The 22649-nt window shown below is 47.4% G+C and overlaps 1 protein-coding gene across 8 annotated transcripts in view; it reads left to right on the forward strand.

The window, feature by feature from the left end:
- Positions 1-184: 184 nt before the first annotated feature.
- The window catches only part of ZC3H18 (zinc finger CCCH-type containing 18), a 46221-nt gene continuing 23756 nt past the window's right edge, over positions 185-22649 (forward strand). For 2 of the 8 annotated variants that reach the window (XM_027719780.2, XM_027719782.2), the window contains exons 1-10: positions 185-278; positions 674-758; positions 6143-6744; positions 10359-10443; positions 12273-12421; positions 12875-12967; positions 13510-13667; positions 14826-14858; positions 16359-16485; positions 18292-18590. In XM_027719780.2, the coding sequence (XP_027575581.1) occupies positions 6157-6744; positions 10359-10443; positions 12273-12421; positions 12875-12967; positions 13510-13667; positions 14826-14858; positions 16359-16485; positions 18292-18590 (1532 nt within the window). In that variant the 5' untranslated portion in view covers positions 185-278; positions 674-758; positions 6143-6156. The remainder of the gene's footprint in view (positions 279-673; positions 759-6142; positions 6745-10358; positions 10444-12272; positions 12422-12874; positions 12968-13509; positions 13668-14825; positions 14859-16358; positions 16486-18291; positions 18591-22649) is intronic. The other 6 variants (XM_027719783.2, XM_027719784.2, XM_039382225.1 and 3 more) reach the window with 5 other exon arrangements.

The following is a 22649-nucleotide window of genomic DNA, read 5'->3' on the forward strand; positions in this document are numbered from 1 at the left end:
GCCCCCGACCTTGCCGTGCGCGGCCCCTTTAAGGCGCGGCCCCCGTAAAGTCGCGCGCGCGCGCCTCCCGCCCTTCCCCTCCCGCCTTCCCCCCCCAACCGGCGCCGGGCCCGTCGCGCACGGATGACGTCACGCCATGGCCGCCCTGCGCCGCCGCGAGTAGAGGCCGCTCCGCCGCCCGCCCCGCGCCGCCCCCCGTGCCCCGCCGGCCCCGTCGTCCCCGCGCCGCCCCTGCCAGGCCCCGCTCCGCACACGGACCCCCCGGACCCCACCCGCCGGTGAGACCTCGCCCGCGCCGCCGCGGCCTAGCGCCGGGAACGGGGGGGCGGGCCTGGACACCGCGGGGGGGCGCGGGGCGGGGGCGGCCCCGGCGGGGCGGAGGGGTGAGAGGGGGCGGCCACGGAAGGGGACCGGGGTAGGGGGGCGCCCCTGGAGAAAGGGGGTCTGGGAGGGGCGGGGGGAGTCCGGAGGGAATTTGGGGGGGAGGGGTGACCAGTGGATCCCTCTCGTTCCTTTGGGATGGTGAATGGGAAGGGGCGCCCTCCGCTTTGAGGGGAGCCGTGGTTTGGGATGGGTGTTGTGGCAGAGCCCCGGGGGGGCTGGGGGTGGGTGACTCCTGGTGGGGGGTCAGACCTCAGGGGTCCAGACGGCTCTGACTGTTCTACCTCCCCAGGCAGGTGGGAACAGGGAAAGCTCCAGCAGCCCCGGCCCGGGGGGCACAGTAGAAGGACCCCCGGCCTGGCAGGAGACCCTGTGAGGTGAGGGGGGGCCGGGTTGGGGAGACAAAGTGGGGAACCCACAACAGTACCAGCTGCAAGTGAGGAGCAGTTCTGAGATGGGTTTGGGGGGTTGGGGTCTGTTCTGAGGTGGGTTTGGGGGTCCCTCACCTGAGGGGTCAGTCCTGAGGTTATTTTGGGGCTCCATCACCCATGGGGTCAGTTCTAAAGTTATTTGGGGGCTCCATCACCCATGGGGTTAGTTCTGAGGTGCGTTGTCTCTTCCCAGAGCTGTAGCAAGAGCAGCACCTCCAAGGTGGGAATTCTTTCCCCTGGCCTTCCAAAGGTTTGCCTGCACTCAGGAAAAGGGTCCCAGTCTAACCTGGACAGCTCTTGGCCAAACTGCTGATCCTGTGTCTGAGTACAATTAGCCTTTTCAGTGGGATTATCCCCAAATCCTGCAGGACACAGGTATAACCATGCTGGCTTTCTCTTTCCCTGAGGCACTGATAAATCAAAATGAGCATTTGATGCAGGAAGGAGCAATAGGAAAATCAGTTACGCTGTGAAAACAAACTCCAGCTGCTTTTCCCTTCGTGTTACTGAGTTTGCCTGACACAAAGCCACAGGTAACATTCCACACTGGAGCTCTCCAGCTCTTCTGTAAAACTCAGCTCCCACCAACAGTTCTCTGAAGTTAATACTAAAAGGCAGCTCAGTTTTCTGCATTAAAAGCTTCCCTGGTAGCTGCTGAGTTTCCTGTGCATCCTCTAAGTTGGAGCTCCCTCAGGATAGCAGAGAAATGCGTGTTTTGGTTAATTAACCCTGTTAAAGACCCAAGTTTCCATCAAGGCAGGACTGGCTTTGCTCTTGTTCTAGGGAAGTGTTTCATGTTGCTCTGTTCCTGGATCCTGAGGCACTTCATTCCCTTCTTCTCCTGTTGTCGCTGCTCTTCCATATTTTTCCCTGTGGTGGTTCCTGCCCTTCTTTTCTGCTTCACCTCAGTTTTCCCAGGTCTTTTTTCCCTAAATCTTTTGTGCTGCCTTTCTTTCCTCACCTGTCCTGTCAGCACATTCCCATTCACTTTCCTCACCTCCCTCGTTGTTCCCAGCTGGACTTAGACCCTGCTCCAGAAATTCTGCTCTGCTTTAACCTCTGGATTCCATGGATCTGATTAACAGGAACATTTCCATTTTGCATCAACTATTTCACTGTTAGGAAGGTGGTTTTATCCTTTTATCCCAAAGATTTCAGCCTGAAGCAAAGAGCTTCCTCACTTCTTTCCTTTCCATCCATCCTGTGACCCCCCCCCAGGGCTGTGAGGTCACTGCTGGAAGAGACAGAAGTTGGGAATGCACTTGGTTCTTGCCATATTCCTGAAAATTTGCAGGATTTAAGGCTGCAGCTGGTGGCTCTGTCAAGCTCCATGTTTTTGTAGGTACTCGGTGCCTTCCTGCTCCACCAGAGGTGCTGGAACCATCAGTTCCTGTATTATATCCAAAGTGTATTGGGTAAAAAATTATGGGAAAAGCTTTTTATTCACTATATAAAGGCTCAGCCATGGAGGGAGGAATTTAATGAATGGAAATAATGCTTACCAGGAGTATTTTTTCCTTGGTGGCTGTTCCAAATCCCTCACAACTCACAGCTTTATCCTTTAGGTGCTGCCATCCCTACCATACTGGTTCCAGTTCACCTGCTCCCAGTTTAGCACCTGCAGCAGCAGGTCAGTTAGTTGTACAAAAAGCTTAAATTTGGCTTAATTGGAGAAGCTACTCAAACTTTTAATGTGATTTAACTGAAACCAGAACAGCACAGAGCAATAAGGAGCAGGATTTGAGCCTCCTGCCAGCACCAGGCAGCATTGAGAGCCACAAATCCAGAAGGAAAAGACCCCCAGGATCATCCATTCCAAACCTGCAGTGCCTTAGTGTCCAAAGTACAGGTCCAAAACCCGTTGGAATTTCTTCCTTCTAATTTTGCACCTTTTGGAGCTGTTTAATTGACAGGAGTGAAGGAGTTGGACCTGATCTTGCAAAAAGAGTTACTCAAAATTCCAGCTCTGACTCCCCTGCTTTTGGCCTTGGACAAATCAACTGACAGAAGTAAAAGGTTAAGAATATTATTTAAAATGTATCCTGGGATTAACTTTCAATATTGAAGTGGAGTTTTAAAAAGCAACTTAAGTGGCAAAGGGCTTTTCTCTCACTGCCTTTAGAGCCATGTCAAAGGCTTCTTAAACTCAGTGCTGTGCTATAACTTAAAAAATCTTGGATATCATTAAGCTTTGGAAAAAAAATGTGTTATGAAGGAACTGAAGTAGATGGATTTAAATCTGTAGTTTTAAATATTTCCAGTAAAACTGTGAGACTTTAGTGGGAAGAAATCGGACATTTCCATGGTGCATCCAGGTCCTTGCAGGTGAGGATGGGCAGTAGAAGGAGCATCTCTGTTCCACCTTGTGCAAGCCATGAAACACTGATTAATTAAGGAACAATTAATACTTCATTCCCTAATTTGAAATATTCCAGAGCTCAGACTCTGGAACTTCAGCTCTGTCTCTTTAGTTGTGTAATTAAAAGCTTCTCTTTCCTGACTCAAAAACAAGAGGATGAAGCCCCAGGTCTCTTGTTTAGGGGATTTCTGCACTTTATATTTTGGAACCCAGCGCTGGCAGGGACACAGAGACTGACTGGAGGCACAAGAATCCAGAGGGAACAGCTGGAGGGACAGTCTTGCTCTACCTGTGGGAACAGCAAGTGCCATCTGGCTCCCACCAGGGAAGATGGTGGGGAATTTTAACTGCTAAATCCTCAGTTTCTTCCCTGAGAATGTGTGACCTGCTTTGAAGAGGCTTTCAGCTCACTGAGCCTTGTACAAGTGATTCCAGAGACAGGAAAAGACACTTTTTGGGCTGAAAATGCACCTTATTATTGCATGTGCTCCAAAACCTGGAAATATGAGGGTTTTGTGAGCCTGGATGAAATTCCCAATGCCCTGTGCTGATCCAGGCAGCTTCAAACATGCAGGAAAGGAATACTTGACACACTTTGAGCAAATGAAGCCAGTTTTGTACCAGAAAGGGTTGTGCAGCTGGAACCAGAGGCAGCTTTGCCTGAATTTTAAAGATTTTAAAAGATAAAAGGCTGCTCTTGGGAAGTAGTATTAAATCTCTGGTTCTTACCTAAGCTACAAGTCAGATGATCTTATCTGTGGGTTAGAAGTTAATTTTTTGCTTTTGTAACTGGTTTTGAAGACAGGAAGAAACTGGTTTGGTTTTAAGGCACAAGAAAATCCAAGTTTATGATGAGGGGTGAAGTCTGGGAGTTTCTGCTCTGCCACTTGTTAGTGTTGCTTGATTTAAAATACTTCCACGTAGTCATTTTTCGTGGGTTTTTGTGATATTTGTCTTTATGTGTAACTAAAGGAGAAGCAGAAAGCAATAAAGGAGTCACAAAGGAACAAAAAACCCAAACAATTTCCCCCCAGAAAAACTCAAAAACAACGGTTTGGGATTCCAGAGATTTGAGATAAATTCTGATTTCCAGATTAAAAAAACACCTCAGAAAAACCTTTCATGATTTCAGAAATTTGAGATAAATTTTGACTTGCAGATTGAAAAACCGCCTCAGAAAAACTTTCCAGGGTTACAGAGATTTGGAGTAAATTGTGATCTGCAGATTAAAAAAACTCCTCAAAAAAACCCTTTCAGGACTTCAAAGATTTGCAATAAGATGTGATTTGCAGATTATTCTGAGGCAGCACTTGGGACATGCGCTTAAAACTGGAATTAAACTTGCTGTCCCGTTCCATCATTAGTCAGGCAGTTTTCCTTTGAATTCCCACTTTTTTTCCTGCTGCTGATTTTACCTTTAAAAATCTTGACTTTGCTTTGGGGCAGGTACAGATTGAAGCCAGAATTTGGCTCGTTGGTTTTAGAGAATCTTTTCCTGCTACTTGGAGCAACAACCTCTGGAGACTGGCTGAGCTCTCCCTAAAATAATTTGGAATAAGAGGTGATGGAGGAAATTTAAATGCAGAGAGAGGCACCAGGGAGGTTGTAAATCCTGTTGTCAAAGGGAAACTTGCTGTGAATCCAGGGAAATACAACTCAAAAAACCCCACTGCCTGGATTTTGTGAACCCTTTTCTCTTAGGCCATCATTTATTGTGTTTCTTATCATTTCTGCTGATGGAAATTAATAGGAAATTATTGCAACTGATGGATGCTCTGGGTTTTTATAAGAGCTTTAATGACTGCTGTGGAGGTGAATATTTTATCCTCATCCTTGACCTAGTGAGCAGAACATATTTGTTTCCCCCTATCCCTCTGAAGGTCTTGATGTCAAACACAAAAAGGCATTTGCTTCACTTAAATGCTTTTTTGTTTTGGTGCTGCTTATTTGCAAGAAATCAGAGAACAAATTTCCTGATTCCATGTGCCCCTGACAGCTTTGGTATTTCTGGTGGCCTCTCTGGGCTGACCTTCGTGTTCACACAAAGTAACTTCTCAGGCACTTGGGCAATTAAAATCTCTGCTCTAAACTCGCTCTGGAAGCCAATAACAATTGTCTGAGGATTTATGAACTCGACATCAAGCTTTGTGTGCTCACTAAGGGTATAATTTGCTTCAAATACGTCCTGTTGAACTGCTCGAGCCTCTGGCACCAGGAGGGAACTGATGCCTTTAATTTGGCTTTGAAGTTGTCAGGAAATCAAAACTTGTGAGCAAGAACCGATTTCAGGTTTGCAGAGAAACAAGAGGAGCCAGTAGGAAGCTCAAAATGAGACTTTTCTGCTTCTGTGGGCCTTGTTGATATTGAGATCATCCCTGTGTTTATCAGTTGATTGATATCTGTGCAGCTTCGAGGGCTTGAGTAGAGCATAGTTAGATACTGGTCTAGTGGAAGATGTCCCTGCCCATGGCAAGGGGTGGAACCAGATGAGCTTAAAGGTCCCTTCCAGTCCCATTCTGTGAAATCCCAACCCCAAACTCCATGGTTGTATGTGAAGGGTAGCACACTCCACGCTGGGATAGTATTGGATTCAGTTCTTTGTGCAATTTAAACTGTGTTTCCTTCATGAAGATGCTATGAGAAACCATGTTCATAAATTCATGGAATCACAGAACGAAAGGGACCTTAAAGCTTATCTGTTTCCACCCCCTGCCATGGGCAAGGACACCTTCCACTATCCCAGGTTGCTCCAAGCCCATCCAACCTGACCTGTAACTCTTCTAGGGATGGGACCAGCCACAGCTTCTCTGGGCAACCTGTGCTAGGGCCCCATCCAACCTGGCTTTTCAGGAATTCAAACAACCTTTTCCTTCTTTAGGAGGTAAAACACGGGAGTACAAGTCCTTCAGGGTGAGCCTTCCTTGATTTCCCAGTCTTTCCCCATAACCAGAGTTGTTTTCTCCCCCTGCAGACCTTCGGGTACTGATGGACGTTTCCGACAGCCCTGAGCGAAACCCCTGCTCTCCTGTGGAAGAGGACCAGCAGCTTTCCGATGAGGAAGTCCTAAAGGAGAGTGGCTCAGACCGGGAACTCGATGGAGAGGGGGGACAAGGCAGTGTCCTGGGCGAGGAGGAGGATCCAGGCAGGGGACTGAGCCGCAGAGAGGAGGAGAACCATTCGGATGAGGAGGATCGGTTGAGCGAGGCCAAGTCTCAGGAATCCGACACCAACGAACAGAGTGTGGAGCCGAAGAGCCCCCGGCCCCGGAAAGGAGAGGAGGAAGACAGGACAAATGACCTTGGAGATGAAGCGTCCTCGGTCACCCGGGAGCTGGATGAGCATGAGCTGGACTATGATGAGGAAGTGCCCGAGGAACCCACTGCCACTGCTGCGGAGGAGGATGGGGAGAAAGCTGCTGGGGAGGATGATGAGGAAGAGGAGAAAGGAGATGATGCAGCTGAAGATGAGAAAAAATCCAGTGGCAAAAGTGACGATGAAAAGGATGGCCAGGATTCCCTCAAGGAGAAGAAAAAAGAAGAAGATGATGGAGAAATTGATGATGGAGAAATTGATGTAAGTAGGAAGTGGGCAGAGTCCTGCAGGGAGAGACCTGTGCTCGTGTTCCAGAGCTATGTGGCTCCCAGATAGCAGTTCCTTCCTCCTGTGACAAGAATATCCATGTTAGCTGTGTCCCAGGTGTGCCAGGAACACCCTTTTCCCTGGAGGTAAGACCACTCCATGGACCGAGCCCTGGTCCGTGTGCTGTCCCAAAGCTTTGTGCCAATTATTGTCGGAGACATCCCAAAAGAGCTTTGTTACCTTTGGATATGAAAGGGCTCCAGTGCTTTAAGAAACTGTTCCACCTCAGCTCCCAGAGGACTTGGGAATGATGCTGCCAGCAACTCCCTGAGCCAGGGATTAGGTGTCCATGAGCTGCCTCATCAGTTTAGATTTGATGCTGTGGAGTAGCTGTGGTGCTCAGATCTTCAGGTGTGTGTTGGAGACCCCTGAGCTGTTTGTTAGGATCTAGCAGCATCTGGATGTGTGGAAGAGGAATAGAAGGTGCTGGGCTTTCTGGAAAACAACACATGGTTCAGGAATGTGTTCAGGGATGTGCAGCCCTGTTTCACAGCCCTGAACAAATACAGCTATTCAAAAAAATCAAAAATGGGGTTTAATTGCCGTGGAAATTAGGGAAAATACCATCTTTATCCATGTTTGTCTTCAGGTGGGAAACTCTGCAGTGCAGCAGTTGTTTAAATGCAGCTTAATACCAATTTCCCTCTTGCAGGCAGATGAAAACAGCACAAAGTGATTCCAGCAGTAAAAACCCTCCTGTGGGCTCCTGGTCTGAAATTCAGTCTGAATAGTGAGAGTGCAAAAGGAAGTTGCTGGTCCAGAGCACCTGGCTGGCTCTCCATTCCAAAATTGGACCTGCACAGCTGGACTAAGTTGTGGGAATATCCTGGATACGGGCAGGAAAGCACTGGAGTTAGGTGGGGTCACTGGTGGGGCTTCTCAACTGAAGAGAGTAGATGGTGTGTCCTTCAGACCCCATTCCTGTGCATCCGACCTGGCCACATGCTTGGGAAGCTCATGGAGCCTCACTGGAGAGACCCTTCTCCCTCTTTATTGCAGAATCGTATTTGGGGTATTTTTTACTCTTAATGGTGCTTTGACAAGTTTAGTTGCTTTAAAAAATGTTGGAATTTTCCTTCATCGTGCCCATTCTGGCAGGCGATTTTGTTACACATGTGCTTTCCAAAGGTTTTTTTGTGTTTCTGATTGAGTTAGAAGGAATTTCAGTGCGTTGTGGGGTAAAAAAAAATTTCTGGAGTCCTGAGTCCGTGGTTGCTCCTTGATTAAAATATGAATGCTGTCCTTTAGAGTCCAGGGCATTCCTGGGAGCGCCGTCCTTACAAAGCACAAGATGAATCTGTACCCTGGTTTTCATACATTAACTCATAACAGCATTCCCAGCTGCCTGATTCCAAGGAGACCTCACAGAAATAAATACTTCCCCTTTTGTTCAAGACTTCACACAGTTCTTTTGAAAGCAGCAGAGTGGAGCTGGTTATTCCATTCATGGATCACTGAATGCCATGGCCAGCTTTGGGGATCTCTGCATTTTACTCTGCTTTCAGACTCCTGGTGTGGAGGGAGGGGAATATTAATGCAAATTTTAATTGGAATATAAGTGTGGGCTTTTAAATCCATTGCTGTTCAGGAGAGCTCTCCCTGTTTGGCCCTCAGGAATGCAGCAGGAGAAGCTGTTAACCCGCCTCTCTGTCAATCCTTCGTTTATCTACAGCCAGGTGATGGGTTTTTCCTCCTTTCCAGCTGCTAAATTTATCAAAGTAGGGAATTTTCCTCATCTCTTCCACACAGAAAACTGCTGTCACTGTGATTGCCAGGCACAGGCAAGGCCCATCCAGATTCTCCCTCTCCAGATGTGTTTCAAGTGCTGGAAACAGAGAAATGGAAGCAGTGGGAGGGAAGATCTGGGTGTCTTTTATCCTAAAAACGTGATTTCCTTTCCTGATAATTTCTGACAGCTCTCAGGTCATTTATACCTTTACCTTCTGCATCACCAGCTCCTTTTGGCTTTCCAGGTGCAGCCTAATAAAGCCAGGAAAGGTTGTTTTTTTCCTTGGAGAACAAAGGCAAAGGCCGGTGCTTTAAAGTTCCAGTAACTTCTAGAGGTGTTTTGTTATTTCACACTCATTCCCTGCGGTTCTCAATCTTGGAGCAACCTCCAGCTCCCAGAATTTCTTCTTGGGGCTGCTGTGCCTGGGGATGACGCAGAGTTTTGTTTGAGCTGGTTCACAACTCCTGTGTGGAGCTGAGGAGTGGAAGGGAAGGTGTCAAGTATGTGCTGGAGAGGACTGGAAAAATATGTGTGACTTATCCTGAAAAGCTTGTGTGCAAAATTGACACTGGAGAGGGACTTTGAACAAGGGTATGGAGTGATAGAACAAGAGGGAATGGCTTTAGCTGAAAGAAGAGAGATTTATATTAGATTTTAGGAAGGAATCCTTCCCTGTGAGGGTGGGGAGGCCCTGGCACAGGTTGCCCAGAGAAGCTGTGGCTACCCCATCCCTAAAGTGTCCAAGGCCAGGTTGGACAGGGCTTGGAGCAACCTGGTCTAGTGAAAGGTGTCCCTGCCCATGGCAAGGGGTGGAATGAGATGAGCTTTAAGGTCCCTTCATCTCAAACCATTCCATGATTCTGGGATTGTCACTCAGTGTTATGGGGAAGCATCTTAATTTTATAATTAATTTATTGTAACAGCAGTTATCCTTCAGAATTTGGGGTATAGATGGATGTCTGAACTGAGTTACTGCCTAAATGAAGGAATACTCCTCTGTACTTAAAATCAATGACCAGAAGGAATTGGTGTGAGCTAAACAGGGATGGCAGGTGTGCTGAGTGGGGACACTTCAGTTTAAAGGCTCTGAAGGATTCTGAGAAGGAAAGGTGACAAAATTTAGCTTATTTCACCCAAAAAAGTAAGAAGCTTCCTCTAACTGCGGTGGATTTGCTGTCAGCTCAAAGCACCCAGCAAGGCTTGGCCAGCTGAGGTGGAAGATCTTGATCCACATGTGATTTTGAGCCTTTAATATATCAGATAAGATGATGCAGCTTAAAATCTTGATCTGTGGTGCAGCCTCAGGAGGCCTGAAGGCCTCTGCTCCAGACAGCCAGTGACAAGACAAGGGGAAACAGCCTCAAGCTGTGCCAGGGGAGGTTCAGGTTGGACATCAGGAAGAATTTCTTCATGGAAGGGGTGGTCAGGCATTGGAAGGGGCTGCCCAGGGAGGTGGTGGAGTCCCCATCCCTGGAGGTGTCTAAGGAAGGACTGGACGTGGCACTCAGTGCTCTGGGCTGGGTGACAAGGTGGGGATCAGTCACAGGTTGGACTCAATGATCCCGCAGATCTTTTCCAGCCTGGATTATCCTGCGATTCTCTTGTGTTACCTTTGAAACACCAAAAGTGTTGCATTTCCCTGTTTTAGCATCAGGTCCTGAAGGTGCTTCGGGGGATTTGTTGTAACTTTGTATTGTTTTTCTCTTGTATCTTTGCTCCAGGGTGTGTTTTCAGTGACTGATATTTGACCATATTGTGAAATGTCAAGTCGCTGCAGAAAATGCACCACGTGAAATGTCAGCTTGTCTGTCTGTTCCAGGACGATGACTTGGAGGAAGGAGAAGTTAAAGACCCCAATGACAGAAAAGTGAGGCCACGTCCCACCTGCCGGTTCTTCATGAAAGGTAATGACACTGGTGGTGGGAGAGAACCAAAGGGGCTGGAATTTGTCTTGTTTGGGTTTTGTTCACCAATTAAGCTGCTCTTATGTGATAAATTCTGCCCCAGGCATCCTCAGTGTCACCTTCCTGTTCCTTGGTGGCCAGTACTGAATTTACACAGAGCCACCACTATGCAAAAAGGGCTTTGCCCGGAGTGTGGTGAGCCTGGAAGAAGCAAATAAAGGAAAACTTGCTGGTGTTTTTGGAATAGAACAAAGGTGGTGGCTGCCCCATCCCTGGAAGTGCGCAAGGCCAGATTGGACGGGGCTTGGAGCATCCTTGTCTAGTGGAAGGTGTCCCTGCCCATGGTAGGGGGAAGGAACGAGGTGGGCTTTAAGGTCTTTCCAAACCAAACCATTACATGATCCTATTTTTTTGTAATTTCTTTTAACAGGACATTCCCTAAAGTTTGTGCAACTGTGTGGCAGCTGTCTTAGACTATCCTGCCTTTTTTTTAGTATAGACATGAGGTTTTATGAAACTTTTCTTATTTAAACTGATTATACCTCTCACTTCCTTCAGATTATCTCAGTGTTTGCTCATCTATTTGCTTTTATTTACAATCTCCCTTGAGACAATTCATGAAAATCTGAAATGAAAAGAAGGGTGGAGCCCCGGGTGGAGTCTCCGTTCCTTGCGTCAGCGGCCTGTGCAATGTGGGGGTTTCCAGAGCCGTGGCCATCAGATATCCCACATTGGCTTCCTGGATGTCCTCCGGTGGCAAAAGTGGTGCCTGTGCCGAGACACAGGCGTGTTGGTGCTGCTGGTGGAACTGGGAAGTCCCTGGGCAGGGAGAGCTGTTTGTTCGTGATGCTTTAACGTGACACACACCTCATGGAGCCTGGAATATTTGCCAGGGTCAAAGTTCAGGCTGCAGGATCTGCCCCAGTTGTTGTGCTTTGATTTGGCATTGGGTCAGGGAATGTTGCTCCTGCTCACCCCTCAAGGCAGGGCTGTCACTGGAAGGGCAGGTGCTGCTCACGTGGGGATGGGAAGGCATTGGGAATTTTGTCTGTGCTGTGGCTGTGGCACGAGTAGCTTGTAGAGCTTCATGCGTGGCCACCTTGACATAGGTGGCAGAGCCCCGTGGCAGGTAAAGTGTCTCAGCCCCTACACTTCAGTCTCAGGCACTGCCAGAGGGCAGTGGGATATTGGGAAGGAATTCTTCCCTGTGAGGTTGGGGAGGCCCTGGCACAGGTTGCCCAGAGAAGCTGTGGCTACCCCATCCCTGAAGTGTCCCAGGCCAGGTTGGACAGGGCTTGTGGGAGGTGTCCCTGCCCATGGCAGGGGGTGGGAATGATATCCCTTTAAGATCCCTTCCAGCCCAAACCATTCCATGATTCCACTGCCTGCCTCTCCAGAGAGCTGTTTATTTGGGATGCACTCTGGTGCTTTCTTTGCCCTAGGGTTTTCTGTATCAGGTAAAGCTCCTAATTGGAAGTGTTTGCCGTTAACAAGACTCGAGGAGCTCATAAGCTCATTTCTGCATTTAATTAATGGTGTATGTCCATCCATCCCTCCCTTCTCCCCACCATAATAAGGCTCTTGTGCATTCATCCGTCTGTGTCTGGATTTATTTGTCCTCTCTGGGAAGGTGGGGAGTGATGAGTGTTTTTCCACGTGTGTGAAAACAGGTAAATCTTGACAAAGTTGGAGAGAAGAAAAGTCAGATCTCTCAAACAACACTGTTCCTTGATGGATTTTAAATGGTTGGTGGGTTTTTTAATGGCTGTGGGGCTGAACAGATGCTGGCTGACAGAAAACAGGGATCTAACAGCATTATGTTCCCACAGGTCACTGTACCTGGGGCATGAACTGTCGCTTTATTCACCCCGGGGTGAATGACAAAGGAAACTACTCCTTGATCTCCAAGCCTGAGCCCTTCTCCCCCAACGGAGCCCCTCCCATCGGCCCTCACCCTCTGATGCCAGCCAACCCTTGGGTATGTACTTCTTTTAATGGATTTATGGCTTCTGTACCACCTGCCCCATCCCTGGAGCTGTTCAAGGCTGGGTTGGACGGGGCTTGGAGCAACCTAATCTAGTAGAAGGTGTCTCTTCCATGGTGAAGGGTGGAACAAGATGAGCTTTAAGGTTCCTTCCAACCCAAACCATTCCATGATTCTGTGACTTTTCTCTTGCTCTAAGAGAAGTGAAGATTTTTTTTGAGCTAATACTTAAGCAAAATTCAATCCATAATTGGATATGTGATCTTTAAAAGGTGGTCTTGGAGTTGCTTATAGAGAGGAATAATTTTCCATATGTTTCCCAGCTATGTCCTGCTGAGGAATCTCTGGAGTATCTAGAGATACTCTGAGGTAACTTTACAAAGCTTAAGTTTGCTACTTAAAACTAACTCAAGTTCTGTGTCCTTCCTCTCCTCACTTTTCTGACAGGGAGGGCCAGTGGTTGATGAAATCTTACCTCCACCTCCTCCAGACCCTCCAACAGAAAGTGCCTGGGAGAGAGGACTCCGGCACGCTAAAGAGGTAAATGTTTTCCTCAGGGAGCTGCTGACTGCCTCCAAAATCCACTGGCCTGTTTGGGAACAGGGTGCTGGAAGAGTTCTTTTGGGAGGATGAGTGTCTTCCTCTTTCCCTTCTCCTTTCTCCTTTTGCCTTTTAATCTCTTAATTATGTTTTGTTGTATATCATACTTGTTAGACAACCAGGAGGAACTGATATCCAGGTTTGGGGGTTTTTGTATTTAAAGAATATAGGGAATTTGTGGCCTTGAAGTCAAGCCCTTGACAAAGTAAAGCTTTAAGCTTATTCAGTTTCCCTCACTTGGGTATCTGTTTCTCTGTGTGTCTGATCACTGCAGAAATGGACTCAGCAGGGGTGAAACTTCTATTTCCTGCTGTTCTGAGCTGATGGAATAGTGAATTACACTTTCTACATCAAGAAAAGTCCAGTGTCCTGCACTTTCTGAGGCTTAGGGAGAAGAAGGTGCTTTAGTTGAAGGGATTCTCCCAGGTGAAGGATTTTTAATGTTGCAATTCTCTCTTTACACTGTTTTTGTGTTATGACAGGTATTAAAAAAAGCAACTATGAGAAAGGAACAGGAACCTGACTTTGAGGAGAAGAGATTCACTGTGACTATTGGAGAAGACGAGCGGGAGTTTGACAAGGAAAACGAGTTTTTCCGCGACTGGAATTATCGCATCACCAGAGACGTCCGAGATCCCGCGTAAGGCTCAGTCTTGGGTTTGCTTCACGGAATAGATGGGTGGGAAATGCAATGGAGTAAGGCAGTGTTTGGTTAACTTGTTCCTCCAAGTTGGAGGAATGCTGACCTCAAAAACTGGGAGTAGCTTCCATAAAGCAGGATGGACAGAGGTTAAAAACGTGAGCTGCCTCCGCTCGCTCCAGTTCAACCCCACCTTCCCTCCCCAGTGGTCTTTAAGCCTTCCTGCCTTCAATCTCTTGGCATTCTGCTTCCTCATGGACGCTGTCCAGTTGTGCTCTGCCTACCTCACACCAGTGCATTCTTCTGGCTGGTTTTCCTCATTTTTCTCTTGTCCCAACCATGAGAATTTTAAGATATTAAAGCTGAGGCTGCAAAGTTGGAGCGTGTTCAGTGTCCAAGGGCTGCAAGCAGTGGTTGGATCCAGCTGGGGGTTTCTCTGAAGGCCACTGGTGCAACTGGTCTTAACAAACAACTTAACTGGTTCCAGATAAACTGGACGCTAAGACATTGATCAGAAAACAACGCTGTTACCAGGCCGAAACAAGCAGCCTAAATTGAAGCCTAAATTCTACAGCCTGAAACAAAATAATTTTAAAAATTAATATTTTCCTGGGTTGAAATAGCTCTTGGTTTTCTGCTCCTCTGAGAAGGCTTTGAGTGGCACCTGGGGTTTATCCCCAGTGCTCTGGGGGTTGTTCATAAATCATCTTTATTTTTATGACTGTCTGTGAAAACCACCATCAGCATCTGGGCCTCACTGATGTAGGAATTGTTGTTTTAAGCACAGGACTGGGTTTCGTATAGTCAAAAAAAATACATTGCATGTAGCCAGTGTTAAACATAAGTCATCAAACAACTGGAATTCGTGAAAATTCAAGGATGTATAAGCAGACTGTGGCATCAAAATACCTTCATTGTTGTAAAGGCAAAAGTTATGAAGCTGCTGCTGCTGCAAACTCTAGAAAATTGTGATTTTTCTCAGACACACAATTTATTGCACAGTTTGACATCTTGCAGCAAACTAAGCACTGGAGGTGCAGCTGGGATGTGGAGAAATACTCAACTGGGATATGGATAAATGCTTTCAGGAATGTCTTGTGACATATGGAGTTGTCTAAATAGTTCATGAATCCCTTTTTCTTTTTTGAATAACTATAGGGAGGTGGACATCAAAGAAAACATTAACTATGGGTAAGCAGGTCTCTGATTCCAGTACTGTTGCAACTGTAAGAAAAAATTCCTTTTCCTTTTTCCATTGCACTTGTTAAAACTTCCGAGGCCACAGAGCCCTGTCCCAGCTGTGCTGGGCAGGTTGTTGACTGAATGGATGGATTGGATTATTTTTGGGGTGATACCAGTTATTTTCAAAGGATTTAAGCATTGAATTACCTAAACACACAGCAGTGATCCTTTTTAAATTAATAAACTCCACAAATATTATAGGAGGGGAAATTTGGGCTTGAGGCCGTGTTAAAAAGTAGGGTTTCCTTCTTGGCGTGGCTTGAGATTTTTTGTATCTCTTTGAACACCTGATGTCACTGAACCCAGACCGTTTTCTGGTTGGCATCAGGAGTCTGTTGCTGAGTTAAGCATCCATAGTCAAGATTCTCTGGTTGTCTTTCCCTTGGCTTTTTGCTTCAGTCAAAAATAAAAATTTTAAACCACTTTAAAGCACTGAAAGAAATTACCAGTACCTCTTGACTCACAGGGCAGCACTTACATCTTAGCCTGCTTTAGGTTATTTGGCACATTTTTAAATGCAAAAAAGAACCTTTTTTTCCTTTTACTTATAAATCAGTCTTGTTATGGATAATCTGGAATTTGGGAGCACTTGCTTTATAGTCTTAGCTCTGCCACTAACTCCTCTGTGGCCCTGGAAGTTTCTTGTTCCCTGTACCCACTCGCCCATCTTTAGTGATATTTACACTCCAGGTGGTTGGATGTTGTTGAGTTTGGGAATTAAAAACATCAAATAATGTTAGTAAAAATCAACTGGAGGAAACAGATTTAAGGAGGGTGGGTTTTAAATCCTTTTCCTCCATGAAAGTTATAAATTTGGCGGTTGAGCAGCGTGTGCCACATGCTCACCATCCACTGGTTTGCTGGAGGGCCAGCACCTGATTCCTACTGGAGAAGTGGTTGCCTTCATTCCATGGAGTAATTCCAGATGTAGGGGCAGTGTTGCTGCCCTGCCCTGAAACTCCACTTCTCCTGGTGGAAAGCTCAGCACAGCTCATGTCCTGTACTGGTGGCACTGGGATACACCTATCACCCCGGTGGCAGGGAATTAGGAGATCATACCTTCCGCTCCTGAGGGTGTTTGGGATTAGCTGTAGGTGCATGGACAGAAAACCCAGCTCTCAATCAATGAGGCAAAACACGTCCTGTTCCCTTTGCAGACGTTGGAAGTGGCTATAAAAAGCAGTTTCTGTGTTTTTCCCACATTGATTTGAAGGCTGAATTTGGTTCTTTTTTTGGTGTTTATCAAGAAAGGTTTGTGCTTTTCTCTGATAAGCTTCACTTAAAAAAGACTGTCTGGTTGGGATGTCTAGAAAATAAACCTCTGTATGGTTGTGCTCCATTGAACGTGTTTTTTCTTGTCACAGTGACTAAGACCTGACCTAGAATTCGTAGTGTTTATGGTGACAAGGTGACATTTCCCTCTCTAACATTCCCTGTTTTTCATTGTAGGCTTGATCCCTATTCAGATCCCTATTATGACTATGAAATAGAACGGTTCTGGCGTGGTGGGCAGTATGAGAATTTCAGGGTTCAGTACACAGACCCAGATCCATACCGTAACTACCGAGTAAGTAAGGTAACTCCCCTTCCCACGCTTTTCCTTCCAACTCTCTTCCAGGTTCTTCTGCTCCTTGTCATATTTCCAGTGCAGTGCTTGAAACAGGACTTTTAAGGATGCTTAATCTTGCAAGTAGTTAAATCTTGACTTAATTACAGCACAGAGCACACTGTAAGGGAAGGGATGGGAGGATGTTCTGTTCCAGCATCATGAAGGCAAAAACAACGCTCCAGGCTTGGGAATGAGTGGCTGGAAAGTTGCCTGGTGGAAAAGGACCTGGAGGTGCTGGTTGACAGCAGCTAAACATGAACCCAGGTGGCCCAGAAGGCTAATGGCATCTGGGCTGTACCAGCCACAGTGTGGCTACAGGACTAGGGCGGTGATTGTCCCTCTGTGCTGGGCACTGGTGAGGCCACACCTGGAATTCTGGGATCAGTTTTGACCCCTCAGGACAAGACAAACATTGAGAGCCTGGAGCTCAATGAAGGGCAGCAGAGCTGGGGAGGCGTCTGGAGCACCAGGAGAAGCTGGGGGGGCTCAGCCCAGAGAAGAGGAGGCTCGGGGGGACCTTCTCACTCTCTGACAGGAGGGTGGAGCCAGGTGGGCGTCGGGTTTTGCTACCAGGGAACAAAGGACAGGATGAGAGGAAATGGCCTCAGGTTGCACCAGTGGAGGGTTAGATTAGATAACAGGGAAAATTTTTTTCATGGAAAAGGTTGTCCACCCTGGCACAGACTGCCCAGGGCGGTGGTGGTGTCCCCATCCCTGGAAGTGTTCAGAAGCCGTGTGGATGTGGCATTTGGGGCCATGGTTAGTGGTGACCATGGTGCTGGATTGATGGTTGGACTTGATGATCTTAAAGGTCTTTTACAACCTTAGCAATTCCATGTCTGAGATGAGAAGGTGGTTCTTCCTCATGCACACTGGCTGCCCCTCAGTGCACCAGGCAGTTGTCAGTGCTTGCAGTCATTCTTGGACATTTTCGAGAGGGAGGGAGTTTCCAGGAAATAACCTGGCTGAGGAACAGTTTGCTTGTTAATTCTTGGGAATGATGGAAAGGATTAGATTTGGGCAGGTGTGCTCTGTGTACCCACGGAGGCCCTGGCATGACTGTTCACTGCTGGTGGAGCTGCATGTTGGGGATTGAGTCAACGAAGCACCAACCAGGTGCTAAAATTCCAGGTGCTGTTGGTTGATGTTCCACCAGGAGTAGAACTCAATGAAAACAAGACTCTTGAACCCCTTTCTGTCCTCTTTGTTTTGCCCTCATGCAGACTTTGTGCCTCTAGAGTAGGGGCCAAAATAATCAGTCCTGCCCAGTGGGTAATTTGTCAGTGGTTTTCATCAAATCATTTAAAAACTGATTTTCCTTTTGCAATAAAACCTTGTTCTTTTGCAGAAACAGGGACTGGTTCTCACTGTGGTCACACATGATGCACCACCAATTATTTTCATAGTGCTTGTTTGTAAAGTTAATTAGCTTGTTATAAAAATGATTAGCAATAAAAGACTTGTAAACATCAATACATTTATTTAATAAGCTTAATAAACCAAATTAATTTGACCGTTGCCTTTGAAAATGCCAACTGTGATGGATATGATGTGGTGTTGTGTTTATGTCCAGGTTCTGCCTGCTCAGCAAGCTCCAGATTATTGATCTCCAGATTCTTTGTATCCAGATTATTGATCTCCAGATTATTCATCCCAGTCTTTTGCTCTGACATAGGAGGGTGGATGTAGTTCCTTGCAGTCCAGATTTACTGCCTGCTTTGTTGGGAGATGTTTCCACAGCATCATGATGATTTCTCTCTTGTTTCTTTAAAGGAAAGAGAGCGAGAACGGGAAAGGGAAAGAGAGAACAGACAACGGGAGAGGGAGCGGGAGAGGGAGCGAGAGCGGGAACGGGAGCGGCGCCAGCGGGAACGAGAGCGGGAACGGGAGCGGGAGCGTGACAAGGAGCGGCAGCGGCGGAAAGAAGAGTGGGAACGGGAGAGAGAGCGAGTGAAGAGGGATGAGAAGGACAGACAGCACAGGGACCGGGACAGAGACCGAGACCGGGACAGGGACCGGGAGCGGGACAAGGATAAGGACAAACCAAAGCCCCGGTCCCCACTGCTACCAAGGTAAGTGTCTGCTGGGATTGGGATTTGGAGTTTGAGGTGATGTTGGACTGATACCAGTGAAGATCCTTGTTTGAAACTCCTGAGTAAAGTAGTTACTTGAGCCTTGTGGCCACTAAGTGGAGCTAAAACATCAGTGAGAGCTGAGTGTGCATAACGAGACTCTGAGAGGAGGGTGTCTGTCCACTGGAATGTGGGTATGGAGATGGTCGGCTCATCCCTCTTCCCTTGAGCCTGGAGGAGGTTTTGGGAGGCTGGAGAAGGTTTTGGGAGGCTGAGGGATTCCTGCAGATTGTGGTGACTCCCTTTGAGTCCTTGACAAATGTCTGTGACAAGAACCAGGTCTGGGAGTCTATGGGAAGCAAAAGTGTCTGGAGATTTATTAAGTGCAACTCCAAAAAGAAAAGGTGAAGGGACTGTGTGCCTCGAAATGAGTCTGTGCTCAGTGGAATCGCAGTGTGGAGTCAGGTTTATTATCTCTGACTGCCCATTTATTCTGGAAGTCCTGTTTCTGTCCTGTGTGAAAGAGAAAATGGAACCAGATAGACTGAAAGTCCAGGAACATGATTCCTATTTTGTTTCTCTGGCAATTGTCTAAGTGCCTGTGTATATGGAGTATTTATTTGTGAAGCATTGTATAGCTATCCCAGCTGAATGTGGAACCTGTCTGGTGGGACGTTCTAATTTCATGTCTTTTAGTTCAGAATCATGGAAAAGTGTCAAATTTCTTGCTCAGGGACATTTTGAACAGGGCTCGGAGCCTGGTCTAGTGGAAGGTGTCTGCCCATGGCATGGGATGATCTTCAAGGTCCTCCCCAAACCAAACCATTCCATGATTCTGTGACATGTAGGAAAACTGGTCAGCAGTTTCTTGGGAAGACTGGCAGGTGGAGTCTTCCAACAGCATGTCGAGGAACACGTGGACACACAAATGTTGGAGCAAAAGGGGTGCAGGGAAGCTGTTTCCCAAGACATATTGGAGCTTGTCCTTCTGCCTGATGTCTATGTTGTTTCTCTGCACTGGAGGAAGGTGTGAAACATGATGAGCACGAGGAAGAGTTTGTTCTAATGAAGAACAAGGCTAAGAACGCCAGGAATGAGGTGCCACATGGGATTGTGTGGTTTCACAATTTAGTCTTGAAAATCTGACCTGGAAGTTTTATTTGCATCACTAGAAGGAAAGCTGTTTTTTAACCCTGACTCTCATTTCCAAGAGGAAGTCACAGTTCCAGAACAGTTTGAAGGTATCTTTGGTGCAGTAGCAGTGCCAGAGCAGTTATAGGAATCCATTTAATTACATGCTACATTTAATTACAATCTTCACTTACAACCACGATTTGTGCACCTTAATTACCACATTGACTGTTGGATTGTGCTCTCCTTGGGGTGGTGATGGGGCAGATCTTGCTGTCCAGAGCCATGTGATGGAGATGATGTCAATGAAAGTGACATCAGCTGGTTGGCAGCTCAAGGTATGAGTCACGAACAGTCACCGTGACCATGACCGGGATCGCTGCGCCCAAGGCTGAGCCTGCTGGTTGCTCTTTCCCTTGGCACTCATGGAGTCACAGGGCAGGGCTTTGTGTGGGAGAGCTTGGGCTCTTAGTGCTACTACCCAAGAGGTGCTGGGTAGGAGTAGTGGCTGTGCTCACCAACATTGGATCCATCTCACTCCATGAAACCATCTGTGAGCCCAGAGATGGAATTTACAGTGTTCATGATGTGTTTTGGGGATACAGGTCCCCTGTTTCCCTCTGTGACACAAGGGAGCTGTAGATGCCTCTTGGTTCTCCAAAACAGGCTCCTTACATGAGTCTTGGTAATTTAAAAATAGTCTTTGGTGCACCTCTTTCCTTTTTTTTTTTTGGTTTAAGTCTGCTAAGGAGAGGGATTTTTCAAAGGGCGTGGAGTGACAGGAAATGGGGGATTGGCCTTAAGCTGAAGGAATACAGGGTTAGATGGGATATTGGAAAGAAATGGTTCTGTAGGAGGGTGGTGAGGCCCTGGCACAGGTTGCCCAGAGAAGCTGTGGCTGCCCCATCCCTGGAAGTGTTCCAGACCAGGTTGGACGGGGCTTGAAGCAACCTGGGATAGTGGAAGGTGTCCCTGCCCATAGCAGGGGGTTGGAGCGAGATAATCTTTAACATACCTTCCAACCCAAACCATTCCATGATTCTGTTCTTTCCAGAAGCAGATCATAGGGAATCTACTGCTGGAAGTGCCTCAGCCTTGCCCTGTAACACAGGCACTGGTGACTGTAGGACCGGGCAGAGGGACAGCAAGCAGAGCTTTTTCCTGGCTTCATTTGTGCAGGGCTGGTGGAAAGAAGCTCTTGGAATGTTTGGGTCGAATGAGGAGTTAGTTCTGAGCAGAAAGCTTTAAAATCTCCCCAAAAATCTTTGGTCAGCACCTACACACAGTGTCTCCTCTCAGGGGAGAGTGGAATTAATGGGAGTACTTACCAACTAACCCCAAAACCCCTGTGTTAATGAAGGCAGCTGTCCAAGTTCTCTTAATCCTAGAATCATGAAATCCCAGACTGGTTTGGGTTGGAAAGAACCTTAAAGCCCATCTCATTCCACCCCCTGTGATGGAACTTCAGTTCTCGTGGTTGACAACCATGTCAACGTGACCACTTCCTCCAGCACTGCGGGTGTGTGGATGTCTGTGGAGAATTCTACACAAGTTTAGGAAAAGCTTTTGAACAAAATGAAAGCATAATTCCACCTTCTCCCTTGGGGTAAAACACATCCCTCCCCCAGCACTTATGTTTCTCCAGGAGCCTCCATCACACTCGTGGTGTGACCTGGCTCTGGGCTGTGCCACTGTGTCCCACGTAACCTTTTTTGACAGGCTCCCAACTTCCTCATGGCAGTGCAGTGGTTCAAGCCATCTCACCTTTTCTCCAGATCCCTCCATGCCTTTCTCCGGAGGGGCAGGTTTGGGATTAAACAGCTCCCAAGTTTGTTTAACGCCTGTGATTGCTCCGTGCTTCCTGGGAAGCAGGATGCACAGTGGTGCCATAGCACTCACCTCTGGGGCTATTTATAGTCTCTGGGCTTTCCCTAATTGCTGGATCCCAGCTTTTGGCAAGTCCAGCCTTTCCAGGCGTCACAGGGGTGGCTCAGGCTGCAGCTGCCCGTTAACATTCCTGCCACTTCAAGAGCCCACGTGGCCCTGCTCCGCACTCATTAATGAGCTGGGGAGGCTGGAAAACTGCTCCACAGAGGTTGGAAAACTAGTCCAAAGAGGTTGGAAAACTCCTCCAGAGAGATTGTGTAACCAGCAAGGAGCTTTGCCAAAGGCAGAGCTGAGGATGTCAGTAATTACGGGTAGATGCCGGTTGGTCTGTCAGGGTAGGAGCTCCCTGGGGTAGAGGCTGGAGGAAGGAACAAACCATGACCTACAGAATGGAAGGGGTGAGAGAAAACTCAAACAGCAAATAGCCAGGAACATGGAAACAAATTCCCTTTCCATTCATTGAAAGCAGGAAGGTTTAATCTGTCTCTAAACAATAGCAGAGTCTAAGGCTGATAACATGGAGAAGCCAGAGGATTTCCTGGCATTGCTGGGGATGAAGAGGGTCAGAATTTAACAAAGATGTTAAACTGGTGGACTCAGGGACAAGAGTTGCTTCTTAAACCTTTGAGAAGAGGCTCCGGTGGGATTGTCACATGTGGATTGGTCTTTTTGGAAAGAATTGCAAAAATTACCTTCCAGTACTGGAAGGGAGCTCACAAGAAAGACAGAGAGGGACTTTCTGCAGGAGGAACATGGAGTGACAGGATAAGGGGGAATGACTTCAAACTAGAAGAGAGTAGGTTTAGATTGGATATTAGGAAGGAATTCTTCCTGTGAGGGTGGGGAGGCCCTGGCACAGGTTGCCCAGAGAAGCTGTGGCTGCCCTATCCCTGGAAGTGTCCAAGGCCAGGTTGGATGGGGCTTGGAGCAACCTGGGATAGTGGAAGGTGTCCCTGCCCATGGCAGGGGGTGGAACAAGATGAGCTTTAAGGTCCCTTCCAACCCAAACCATTCCATGATTCTGTGAATGTGCAATTTCTG

This window comes from Pipra filicauda, unplaced genomic scaffold (assembly GCF_003945595.2).
Source record: "Pipra filicauda isolate LSUMZ 115617 unplaced genomic scaffold, ASM394559v2 scaffold261_size1826302_pilon, whole genome shotgun sequence".
NCBI classification, from domain to species: domain Eukaryota; kingdom Metazoa; phylum Chordata; class Aves; order Passeriformes; family Pipridae; genus Pipra; species Pipra filicauda.